The following is a 13,592-nucleotide window of genomic DNA, read 5'->3' as shown; positions in this document are numbered from 1 at the left end:
TTAAAATACACATGAGAGGATTTTTTTTTTCTTTATGAAAATCTTCAGAACTCTTTTCCTGAATGAATGGCAGGTTCATAACATTCAATGGGTGAGAGGGTGTCAGGGTAAGAGGGAAGTTAGAATTGAGTTTAAAATCCGATCAGTCCAAGTCTCACAATAGGCTTGAGGTCTGAATGGCCTCTTCAGAAACATTTAAAGGGAAGGAGTCTGTTCCTGAGCATCCAAGGTCTGAATGTTGCTGCTGGGCTCAAGGCTGCACACTGGGCCAGTCCTGCATGTCTGCGAAGGTAAGTGGGAATGAGGCAAGGGTACACTTGGTCAGCAATGAGTTGCTGGATGTGTTCTTGTCATTGCTTCAATTAATTGGCAAAAAAAAAAATTTTTAGAACTTTTAATTAAATTTCGGCTCACTTTTCACCATTTGCAATAGAATTGTATTTTTTTCCCCCTCTATCTTTGAATAAATAAAAGGGAAACCAAATAGCAAGGAATTATAGACTAGGGCCTCCTGGTGTATGGTCAGGACCTCTCCCAAAGTGTTGCTTCATTTCATACACTTTTTAAAATTTTATTATTGATTGTTTTATGATTGGTGCAGTACTCCTGCCCTTTTGTCCCAGAGTCTGCAGTCTTTCCTGTTTAACTGCTTCCTGATCGGTGCCTTGACATCTGAATGAGCAGGCCCTTCTCTGGGTCATGCACAGGAGTCTACAGATGACAGAATTTGGAGCAGAGCGCAACCTTCTTGAGGAACTCAGCAGATCTATTGTCTTTTCAAGCTTCGTGGAATGGTTGGACGCAATGCAAACTGTGCATTTTTCCACGGCAGAAATGGACACAAATCAAAGCAGGATCCTGACTGTACACCAGGTGGCTCTAGATGCTTCTAGCCTCTATCAGTTGTTTAAATTTAGCCACTAATTGCAGATGGTCGTGACACACTTACTTAGTTCAGAGAAATGCACAGAGGAAACATGCAAGAAATTAATATGAAAACTAAATTATTATTTTGAACAATTATTCCACAAAAATTAAATCAGCTGCATAAATGAATAAAAAATTAGGCCCAATGATTAAAAAGCTCATTGTATGAGACAATATAATGAATTGAATGGGACACCGGAACTGCAAATGCTGGAATCTTGAGGAAACAACGACCTGCTGCGTCTCTGCAGTTTCTTACAATCAATTCAGTGTTAGCTGAGCAGTTTTGCTCTTGAGCTATCGAAACATTGTTAACAACTTGTTTTTTTTTATGGGTCTGGCCTTTTTCCACCTGACTCCAAATTGTATTGCAATGGTTATGTTATTAGCCCTCACACCTACCACTGGTCAAGCACGAATGAGGAACAAGACTTCTTATGGCTGTATATTGTGATGTGGCACCTTGGAAAAGAAAATATATGTTTTAACAAATCTTTTATTTGTTTTATGCAACTACTTCAAGTTTATAATCTGAATAAATAAAAATTAAGACATTCCTCAAAAATCAGACGAACTTTCTGGTTCAGGACAGCAATTATGAATATTTTTTAAAATTATTTCCATTCATTTTAATTGTTTCTATATGTCTTTGAATGCCAGGAACATTTAAACCTTATTGGAAGAAGGCAAATGGCTTTACTTTATGTTGAAGGCTGGGGAACTTAGGGTCTAACCCCCCTTGTCCTGTGTGTGTGGGTGTGCAGGGCTGCATAAATGAGGCCTGGTCCTGGAAGTCCTGGCCAGATTGTTCCTCACTGTGTAAAAGATGTTAGCCTGCATGCTGTATTAAAATAATTACACTGCTTCTTCCTAGGCCACTGATCCAGATGCTGGTGTTAATGGGCAGATCCTCTACAGCTTGGCCAACTTCAATCACCTTTTCAGAATAACGACAAATGGTAGCATTTACACAATGACATCACTGGACCGAGAAACCAAAGATCACTATGACCTTCTTGTGGAGGCTTTGGATGGAGCTCTGGATCCTCGTCGTTCGACCGTGACTGTACCAATCAGAGTCCTTGATGTTGATGATAACAGTCCTGTATTCTCACAATCCACCTATGTTGTTTCTGTGCCAGAGAACAATGAAGCTGGAATGGTTATTCTGCAGTTACAGGTAAGCTAAGCAAAAATATTGCACAGTATAAATACTCTACATTTATAGCCTTTTAAACATTATTGGATGAAAAACATAATAGTTGTGGAACAACTATTATGCTTGTTAGAGAGAAATTTGTAATCAAAGCATTAGGAGCAATTTCAAATAAGAATTATGGTGGAATAACCATATTTACACAGAATAACAGGACCTTCATCCTATTGACTCCTGACCTGAATGCATATTGCTTCAAATCCAATAGACATGCCCATTCTCAGATATTTGCTGTGACTTTTAACGTGATATTTTGTGAATCGAAACTCAAACCAATTTCTATTCACCTCAAACTCGCTCTGTCACATTCCCTTCAAATAACACCAATGCTAATCAATTAATTTCTGTATTGGTTCCAGTTCCAGTTACTGTAACCTTATCTAAAATCATTCTTGAATGTCATCATTTTTACATTTTTTCCTTCATGTTTCTCAGTGATAGCCAAAGAAAATGCAAGATTTTGCAGCCATTTAAACAACTAGTATTTATTGGTTATTGCAAGACCCATTCTCTTGTATGAAATAGCTAATAATGACTTGGAGCTCTGACTTTGACTGTGCACATGACATATGTTGCCTGCTTCTGCAGTTTAATGAGTGACAAGGAACCGTAGAACATCACAAGACAGAAACAGGCCCCTTCAGTCCTTCTAGTCTGTGCCGAACCATTTCCTGCCTATTCCCACCCAGTCCATAACCCTCCATACCTCTCCCATCCATGTCCAAAATAAGTGTCAAAATTGAACCTGTATTCACCATTTCAGCTTCCCACCACTAGATGTGGGAAGATGTTCCCCCTCATTCTTCCCTTGAAATCTTAACCCATGTTCTCAGTGGGAAAAATCTACTTATATTTACTCTATCTATCCCCCTCTTAATTTTAAATACCTCTATCAAATCTCTCCTCATTCTTCTACACTGCAAGAAATAAATTCCGAACCTGTCTAACCTTTCCCTGTAACTTTGTTCCTGAACTCCCAGCAACATCCTAGTAAATCTTCCCTACGCTCTTTCTATTTTAATGATATATTTCCTATCAGTAGGTGGTCAAAACTGCCCACAATACTTCAAATTTGGCCTCTCCAATGTCTTGTAAAACTTTACCATAACATCCCATCTCCTATACTCAATACTTTGATTTGTGAAGGCCAATATGCCAAAGCTCTCTTTACAATCCTATCCACCTGTGACACCACTTTCAGAGAATTATGTATTTCTCTGTTCTACCCCACTCCCCAGTTCCCTACCATTTACTGTGTATGTCCTCTTTTGGTTTATCCTTCCAAAATGCAACACCTCACACTTCATTAAATTCCATCTGCTATTTTCAGCCCATTTTTCCAGCTGATCCAGATCCCTCTGCAAGCTTTGAAAACCTTCTTCACTGTCCACACCACCTCCAATCTTATTGTCATCTGCAAACTTGCTGATCCAATTTACCACATCATCACCCAGATAACAAACAACGATGGTCCCAGCACCGATCCCTGAGGCACACCACTAGTCATAGGCCTCCAGTCTGATTGCAAAGACCTTAGTCCCGGAGTGGAAGTGATAGAGGCCACTCTGCTCCATGACTAAGGTCATTCCAACATCCCAAATCTATCTGTTCTGCAGATTTAATTTCAAAGCATGATTAACTTAGCGGTTAGCATAATGTTCTTACAGTGCCAGCGACCTGGGTTTGAATCTGCTGTTGTATGTGAGGAGGTTGGATGTTCTCCCTGTGACCTGTGTGGGTTTCCTCCAGTTGCTCCAGTGTCCTCCCACATTCCAAAGACATATGATGTCAGCTCTTCTGTGTCTCTAAATGTGGAAAGCTTTCCTGGCGCGAAAGATAAAATCCAAACAGGGATTTGAGGGTGCATCTTTTTGGCCACTGGAAGGACGTTGTGGAGGATCTGGCAATGTCATTTTCTTTGGCAAGCAGCAGTGTGAGGGAGGGTCTGAAGTCATTGCAATTGAATCTGTTTCCTTCCTGCAAATGGACTCGATTCTGTCATTTCTGTGGAATCTGGCACATCTTTCTCTTCTCTGACATAGATGCAAGAAATGAAGTGGTGAATTTGTGTCTTAGGCACCTCACGATTGAGTTCTCACCAACCGGGACACGTCTTCTTCAGAACTTCTGCTGCTTTTCATTAATCAAATGGTGCTTTGACTTTTTTGAGAGTCAGCGGTGTTTATGAAGTTGGCAGTCTAATGTTGTATGAAATGAAGTCAAGGAAATCTGTACTGAAGTGATCAGTGAAAAGATTCATATGGATTTCTGGCATTTATATGCTCTCCACCTTTCATGGCTCAAGGGTTTTGGGTGTTCCAGAAGCTTATTGGCTAGTAGCTGATCTTGACTACATTGGAGAAACTGCACACATCTTGATAATCCAACTTCCCACAATGCTATCTCCTGAGAGATGGGAAGCAATTCATATTTTTAGATCGGCATGGAGTGATTCCATATCTCTGAAGCCACCTCAATCCTTATTTTTTAAAATTTTAAATTTAGACATAGAGCACAGTAGCAGGCCATTTCAGCCCATGAGTCCATGCCTCCCAATTTACCCCCTGGTACGTTTCAGATGGAGGAAGGAAACTGGAGCCCCTGGAGAAAACCCACACAGATACGGGGAGAACACACAAATTCTTTACAGACAGCATGGGATTCAAACCCATGTCTGGTCCCGGTCACTGGTGCTAAAAAAATGTTGCACTAACCGCTACACCAACGGTGATGAAATTCAGACCTGCGGTAGGACAGCCTCCTGTCACTACATGATAAGTGTGTTCAATCAAGACCGCAAACCTGATGCAAAGTTCATGGTCTAATGGGCAGCAATGATCCCTACCCTTTTGTCATAGCGTCATGCAGCATGTAAACAGGCTTGACTGCCCACTGAGATTTCAATGAACACCAAGTTCCAGTGTATTCTTTACACATTTCCATCCATTCACCTATGTATATGGATGGATATGAGAGTCACTGTTGATGGTATTTATGTGTGAACCGATTGATTCCTCAGAATGTGGGACATCCAGTGTAGGAGTGTCCAGTGGAAGCCCATGTGGTTGCAGGGAGAAGAGTTAAATTTCACACAGTCAGCATTGGGAATTGAAATTGAACCCTAGGTGCTGGATTTGTGAGGTGGAACCACTAATAGCTGTGCCTTGTGCCACCCCTAGACAGAGAATACCTATAACTAGTGTATCCAAACATTGGAGAGGCTGTCTTCATGACATCATGTTAATCCACTCTCCAGATAACCAGACAAGTCAGTGTTCTCTCCTGGGCCAACATCCTCACTATTGAGGTTTCAATTATATTCAGTCAGCAGAATCGCCCATGAACCCTGTTTTCGACACCTGAGACGGACCACCTACTGTGCTGAGGTAAAAGTGATCCAGAGAGGACAGAGACAATACTTCAAATACTCCAAAAAATATAAAATCTCACTGTCTCCTGGAAATCCCTGGTCTGTCACCAGATAACAAGCAGAGAGGCCATCTGGGATGCCTTTGGGCACACACAAGAGCAAATGATGGGTCCCATATTAGGACCGAGATGAGGAGGAATTTCTTTACCCAGAGGGTGGTGAATCTGTGGAATTCATTGCCACAGAGGGCAGTAGAGGCAGGTTCATTAAATATATTTAAGAGGGAATTAGATATATTTCTTCAGTATAGGGGTATTAAAGGTTACGGAGAGAAGGCGGGGACGGGGTACTGAACTTTAAGATCAGCCATGATCTCGTTGAATTGCGGAGCAGGCTCGAAGGGTCGAATGACCTACTCCTGCTCCTATCTTCTATGTTTCTATGATGTGCAGCAGAAGGGTGTGCCGTCTTCCAAACCATGCCCCAGCGCCTGTCACTTCAGGTAACTCCTGCACCACCCATTGCAGAGTCACAACCAGCTGCCTCAGAACTCGCAGCACTAGAGGTCAAACAAGTCTCCCTCGATCCTAAGGAAATGCATAGGAAAGCAAGACTTGTCAAGCTCTTATCACATCAACATATCCGGAAAAACTTTGTGGTCCGAAGTTTGAAATGCTATTTATTGTGTAGACAATATCACAGCTCTCAGCACTCTGTGAGCACTGCAGTTATCAACCAAGAGCATGTGGTAGATTTCCCATCCGAACCTTAGAACTTAGTGTGCCTCCCAGTCTCCCAGTCTGTCAGTGGCTTTGATTTACAGCCTTGAGATTATAGACTTAATACAAGCTCCTTGATGGTTCACTCCACTGGGTTGCAGGTCAAGTGTAGCATAAATACAAAATAATACTGATATTACATTGAGCTCTGGTCACTGTGTATATGAATAGAAATGAGAGTCATTTTTGATGGTACGCATAGCAATATATGTCAAACCTATTTTGCAGGCATTCATTGAAAAAGGAATACTAAAGTGTGAAACTCTGTTAGCCCTTGCATTTCAGTGATAATTTTTTAATGAAAATTTTATTTCCACCGAAACAGAATTGGCGGCAAGCATGTATTTTGCTTAATACCTTATTTTATAGATGTTACATTCATCTCTCTGAGAGAGCCAGGATTATGTATTTAAATCGGAAGCTGTCTCCAGAGGACATAAATGTTATCAAATAAGCTAATGTCCAGGTAACCCAGACTTACTGTAACCAGTTTGGATATATTTATGTGTCAGGCAGTCAAAATGAAACGTGGCAAATTTATTCGTTATGAAAATGGGAGATTCGGATTTTTGGAACAACTGGCGAGTCATGCACAGATTTAAATATGACACTTGCTTGTTACTTGCCACTCACTTTACAAAGGTCGAGTCACAAGAAAATAAAGCAACGGGACCCAAAAGCTGCAGCGCAGCAGGTGGCTGCGCATGTTAACGAGACACTGGTTGCAAAATCAGGAGGTAGATTCTCACAGTGAGTATTAATCACAAGTGCCTCCCCAAAGTAGCTCAGCTGGCCCGATTTTTTTTACTTGAATAAATTTCCGCACAATTCTTTTCCCTCTCCAGTGCCAATCTCCTTCTTTGATCCTCATGTACCATTAACTTCCATCGTTTTCCTGGTCCTTCTTTATTTTGGCAGCTCATATTAGCTCATGAGATCATGAGGATTAGCTTATGAGGAGAGATTGAGTAGCCTTGGCCTGTACTCTTTGAAGTTTAGAAGGATAAGGGGCGGGTTGGCGCTGGGGGAGGGGGGGGGATCTTATGGAATGTTTAAATATTTGTCACAAATTACCAACCACAGTGAGAAGGGTTCTTCTGCAAACAGGCCAACAGGCTATCTATAGCATTACATGCAGCATGAGAACACTGTTATGGGATTCATTCTGGAGCCTGATGGCAGAGCTGAGAAAACTGTCTTTAAGCCTGCTGGTGTGTGCTATCACTCTCTAAAACCTTCTCCCTGATAGGAAGAGGGGAAAGAGCGTGTTTCTGGGGCACAATGGGTTTTCCAGTATTTTGGCTGCCTTTCCTTTCCTCTGCAGAAACATGGGGTTATGAAAGCCATGGATAAGTGGGAGGTGGGATATTGTTTCCACTGGCAGATGAACTTGGAGGCGTAGCTTCAAGATTTTGGAGCTTAGTTTTAAGAAATAAGGAGGGACTGCTTCTCCCAGAGAACAGTGAATCTGTGAAATTCTCTGCCTATGAAGCTTTGTTTTGGGGGGAGGGGGGCAGTATTGAACACAGGCAGATAGAATTTTGAATAAAAAGGGAATTAAGGTTAATGGAAATGGGCAGGTAAGTGGAATTGAATATCCACAGCCGGGACAAATCAGGATTTTATAGCATGGTGGAGCAGGCTCAATGATCCTGACAGTCTGCTCCTTCTCTAATTTCTATGTTCTCATTTATAAATACTTTATGAAATAAATTAATTCTCCTGCTACTGCCGGTCAGCCATTCCTTCAATTATTCTAACAGTAAGTTGTGAGCATCTTGCACTCACTAAGTATCTGACATCTGTTGAATAACATAAAATCTTCCCATTCACACCTGGTATAGGATCTGAATTGCTTTAATTTCAATGGAAACTCCAGGCTTGTGGATTGAGTATTCGGGATTATGAAGTTATTTTCTTTTTTATTGATCTTCTCTTTTTAATTCTTCCTGTTGATTTGATTATTATTTTAAAAAGTTCAATAATTGTACCTTTTTTAAATAACTGATTTGGAATGTGATCGTTTTCTAATCCTCCATTTAAAAATTGTTTCTCAATTGGAGAAAAGTCAAAGCTTCACCCCCAGCTTTGCCTCTTTTCAAATCTCGGCTTCCTTGAACCACAGACTCCTCTCTGGGTCAGCTGAGAACCAGTCACCATCCAAATCTTGCCACTGGAATTTAAGGTAATAACTGCCAACATCGTTGGCCTAAGGCAAGGCAGCAGGATGGTTAATCAATCCCATCTGGACTGGACAAATGCAGGAACATGAATGTTATTCTGGATGGTGGCCATGCACATTCCAGCTTGTTAAAGTCAAGAGTTGTACTTTATTTCTGCTATCTTGTCCCATTGATTATTTTCTCATTCAATCTTCCTAGATTAAAAGAATTGGCAGCCAATGTATTTTCTCTGACACACACACACACACACACACACACACACACACACACAGACACACATACACACACACACACACACACACACACACACACACACACACACACACACACAGACACACACACACACACACACACACACACTCGCTCTTTCTCTCTCCCTCTCTCTCTCTCACACACGCTCTCATTCTTTTAACATACAGGCTTGTAATATCCACTTCTTTGCCAAACAGCACTTTACTCTGCTTGTCATGTCGAATGAACAACAAAACTGATTATCACACACTGCCAGCATGGTCAATGGCATTTTTATCCTTTGTAGCAATGTCTCTCTGACAGGATTTTTTTTTTGGTAGAGATTTTTCTTTACTGGGCCATTTGTCACAGCATTTCATTATACTATTTTTCCCATTCACATGTCCCATATTTTCCATACTTACATTCATGCATATCATTCACTGGTCCAATTATCTCATGACAGTTCTCACTTGTTAATCAAGAGTATGTGCCCTGACGGTAAAGTGATTGTCCTTTCTGTCTCTTAGCTTAAGAGTGATTTACTCCCTTCTAATAATGCAGTCCAGACACCATATATCCAATGAAGGGGGCACTCCTCTTCTGATATTTATAATTACAGGATCTCTAGTGACTATTTAGCATATTTAATGGATCCCTAATATTATTACTGTAGCTAAATCTTCTTATACAATCTCAGTCCACAGGAACTTGCACGAAAAAGAACAGCAGCAAGTCATTTTTGTGTGTTTGAAAAGCATAGTCAACATTCAAATTATTCTTGTCTGCACCATCATTTCTTGCTTGGTATGATCTATTTGATTTGCTCTCTTTATTCTCCCATTTTTTCACTTCTCCAAAGGTACATAACTCATGAATCCCTTTAAGCTACTCAAAGCCACAATAGAGCAGCAAAGTGAATTGAGAGAGCCAGACTTCACTCTCAAACAATCCGGATTAAAATTTAAACTTCTCTTTTGCAGAATCCAGCTCTCTATCACTTAAGCTACATGGTTGCTGGTTTAACATTAATCAATTTCTGAATGTTGTACATTATTTATTAACTTTCCTTACCTTTTGGTTTCATTTGACAATTAATATATTACACTCTCCTCCACTTACACCATGATCATTGTGGACAGTCACTTGTTGCAAGCAAACAGTGCTAACCCTTCCTCAATTACAATAAAATAACAGAGATGTTGCATATAACACATTGAATGCATCACCTGCTGAAGGCAACAACGATCAAATGGTAATTACCCAAAGCCAGATGGAATGAGTGCTTCTTCCAGCCATTCTGTTGGGAGTATGTGACTCGATGGAAATCCTGTAAGGAAAACACCCATGGGCTTAAACTTGGCATGCCATCTTTGATGGCCAGCTACCCTCATGCTGCTGGAATCTTCTTATGGAGTTAATTTGTGAAGAGCTAAGTGACAGTTCCAGCCTGGGCAATAGGTCCAAGCTTACACCTGGCTCATTCAGAGTGGTGCTGCAAAAGCGAAAGTGTGCAAATGATCCATCGCTAGATCCAGCTCCAACAGTGTCATTACGTTTGCAGATAACACCACAGTCGTTGGCCTCATCAGCGACAACAATGAGTTGCACTACAGAGAAAAGGAGGAAAATCTCATGATATGGTGTGACAGTGACAACCTGAGTTTCAAAAAGGACAAGGCAAAAAAAAAGGACTTCAGGAGGACCAAAATGACCACCTCCATTACTCATCAACAGCTCTGGACTAGTGACCCATCATAGACACTCAACATCTCCTTGCTTCTCAGGAAGGCACAACACTGACTGCACTTCCTGAGAAGACTGAAGTGGGCAAGGCTGCCAGCCACCATTATGTCAACCTTCTATTGGAACTCTACCAGCTGCATCACAGTGTGATGCAGTTGCTGCAGAGACATGGATCGGAGGTCAATCCACAGGACCACAAGAGTGGCAGAGAGGATCACGGGAGTCTCCCTCCACCCACCCACCCACCCATCAACGTGATCTACCAGGGATCGTCGTATGAAGACAGCTCACAAATTTATTGAAAACACCTTCCACCCTGCAAACAGAATCTTTCAGCTGCTCCCATTAGGAAAGAGATACAGAAGTATCACAGCCAGCACCATCAGGCTGAGGAACAGCTTCTTCCCACGGGCAGTGAGAACGCTGAGCGACCAAAGGAACTACTCACACTGACCATCTGAGGCGATCATGCTCTTGAAACAATATTTATTTGATTGTATATAGGAATATTTGTCCTGCATGCAGGTGTATTGTTTGTCTGTATTTACGTCTGTTTGTACATCTGCATATTTTGCATCAAGGACCAGAGAATGCTGTTTCGTCGGATTGTATGTGTGCAATCAGATGACAATAACAGTTGACTTGAAGGGAAAGAAATGACCTCCAGGAAAGCAATAAGGCTATTTTTTTTTAAATTTAATTCCATTTTTATCATTTAGTTAGATTTTTAAATTTAAATTTTAGACGTACAGCGTGGTAACAGGCCATTTTGGCCCACAAATCTTTGCCATCCAATTTACACCCAATTAACCTACACCCTTGGTTCGTTTTGAATTGTGGGAGGAAACAAGAACCGCATGGAAACAGGCCCTTTGACATTGACTGGATGATGTAAGAAGCCAGCCTCCTTGCAGAGTTACACATAGTGGAAGAAGTTAAAAACAAATCGTCTGAAATAGTCAGGCATAGATGACTTTTCATCATGACTAGGTAAAGCTGGAAATCAAGTTCAAGTTTATCATCATCTGATTGTACATACTGTATACAACCCGATGAAACTGTGTCTCTCCAGACCATAGTACACACACTAAAATATGCAATAGACAGCACATAAATATTAAATTTTAATTTTAATTTAGACATACAGCATGGTAACAAGCCATTTTGGCCCACGAGTCTGTACTGCCCAATTTACACCCCATTAACCTACACACCCGGTATGTTTTGAACGGTGGGTGGAAACCGAAGCCACTGGGGAAAACCATGCAGTTTCAGGGAGAATGTACAAATTCCTTACAGACGCCATCAGAACCAAGCCTGGTCACTGGCGCTGTTAAAGTTTTGCGCTAAATGTTATGCTAACCGTGTATAAAAAGTTACTTCAGCGTTTTAAACTTTTTGAGGTTACTCCATCTAATGTATCATGATTAAAATTATTTCATTGCCATTAAATGAAATCTAGCTCTCAATTACAAACCTAATTTTATGAAAATTATGTTTTTTAATTATCAGTAAGAAAATTGTGTTTGACCTTTGCTGTGATGTACCCAAAGCTTAGACTTTAACGTTCTTTTTCATTGATGAAGGCACTGACAACCTAGGGACAGTGAGAAAAGATAGTGTCACGAGCCCAGAGGACCCCAAAACCCAGCAGCAATAGATATTCACCAAGACAAATGGTTACTTCAACAAAGATTGCTTTTAATTATCTTTAAACATGCAAACAGAATCACACTTTTACTTATCTATTATTAACTTAACCTAACGTAACCCCCTTCTAATTCTAACCGCACCTGTATTTAATGTGTAGGAAAGTTCTTTGACTCACAGTTCAATCTCTCTTCTCATTCCTCCAAGTTCACTGGTTGCAGGCAATTCTTAAACTGCACACAAAATTTTACATTTAAGAAGTCCACCAGGCTTTGGTGCTTGAAAGGCAAATGGTTACCACTCAGTAAGGTTCTTGTTGGTTTTCAGAGAGATTTGTTGCTCATTGGACACACACAAACTGATTCCTTCTGATCAGCTACTTCAGTGTCTTGCTGAAGAAACTTGCCCCATCAGGGTTTTCCAGATGATAACCTCCTTCTTGCAGGTCACCAGAGTTATTTGAAGTGAAACATTAGACAGCCAGTCCTCTTCTCTTGTATGAACCACAAGGGCTTTGACCAGGCTGAACTAACAACCTGCCTTCCAAATCGGGTTTTTCCACAAGCATGCCAGCTTGTCCTATTCCAGTCCCAGCTGCTGCTGCTGAACTCTAGCACTGTAGAACTGATCTCTCTCTCTCAGAGAAAAGGCCTGTTTTTTCTCTCTCTCTCTCTCTCTCTCTCTCTCTCTCTCTCTCTCTCTCTCTCTCTCTCTCTCTCTCTCTCTCTCCTCTCTCTGCTTGCAAAGCCACATGGCCCTCTTAGAACAGCAAGTTCCACTCCAGACAGCCTGTGGCTCCGAAGAGTTCTTTCATCTATCTGTTGCCTTTTTGTAAACAACAATCCATTAAATTTGTTCGATTTCCAAGTCCTTAACACAATTGTTCTCAACCTTTTCCTTTCCACTCAAATACCACTTCAAGTATTCCCTATGCCATAGGTGCTCTGTGATTAGTAAGGGATTGCTGAAGGTGGTAAGTGAGTGGAAAGAAAAAGTTTGAAAACCCCTGTTTTAATCGTCCCTAATTGACTCGTTATGTGCATGGTTTCATAGCTCCAAAGGAAATGGCCCAATGTCAATTTTCCTCAAGTAAAATATTTCAGGAACAATTGGGTCTAGACCAGTGATACTCAACCTTCCCTTCCCACCCACTCACCACCTTAAGCAATCCCTTACTAATCACAGAGCACTGATGGCATAGGGAATACTTAAAGTGGTCTGTGAGTGGAAAGAAAAAGATTGCCTTAATGTGTTAAAATGATTAAATAACTTTATGTTTTGTATTTTATAAAGAGTATATTTTTACTATTTGTTTGCCATCACATTTTACGTTCAAATAAAGCCTAGAACTAAAGAAATATTTGCCATTAAATTGGCATTTTTGTGCTATTCAGGTTGTGCCATAGCACTCTGTAACCAGCTAATATGTATCAGGAAACATGACAGCCAAATTCTGCACAGGAAGCTCCTACAAACTGGAATGCAAATAT

General features: G+C 40.8%; 1 protein-coding gene across 1 annotated transcript in view; it reads left to right on the top strand.

Annotated features, from left to right (window-relative positions):
- pcdh15b (protocadherin-related 15b) overlaps nucleotides 1-13,592 on the top strand; it is a 568,726-nt gene that overhangs the window by 248,396 nt on the left and 306,738 nt on the right. The window contains exon 18 of the mRNA XM_069899399.1: nucleotides 1,802-2,107. Within this exon, the coding sequence (XP_069755500.1) occupies nucleotides 1,802-2,107 (306 nt within the window). The remainder of the gene's footprint in view (nucleotides 1-1,801; nucleotides 2,108-13,592) is intronic.

Source organism: Narcine bancroftii, chromosome 10 (genome assembly GCF_036971445.1).
Source record: "Narcine bancroftii isolate sNarBan1 chromosome 10, sNarBan1.hap1, whole genome shotgun sequence".
Lineage (NCBI taxonomy): Eukaryota > Metazoa > Chordata > Chondrichthyes > Torpediniformes > Narcinidae > Narcine > Narcine bancroftii.
This window is presented reverse-complemented; position numbering and strand designations above follow the sequence as displayed.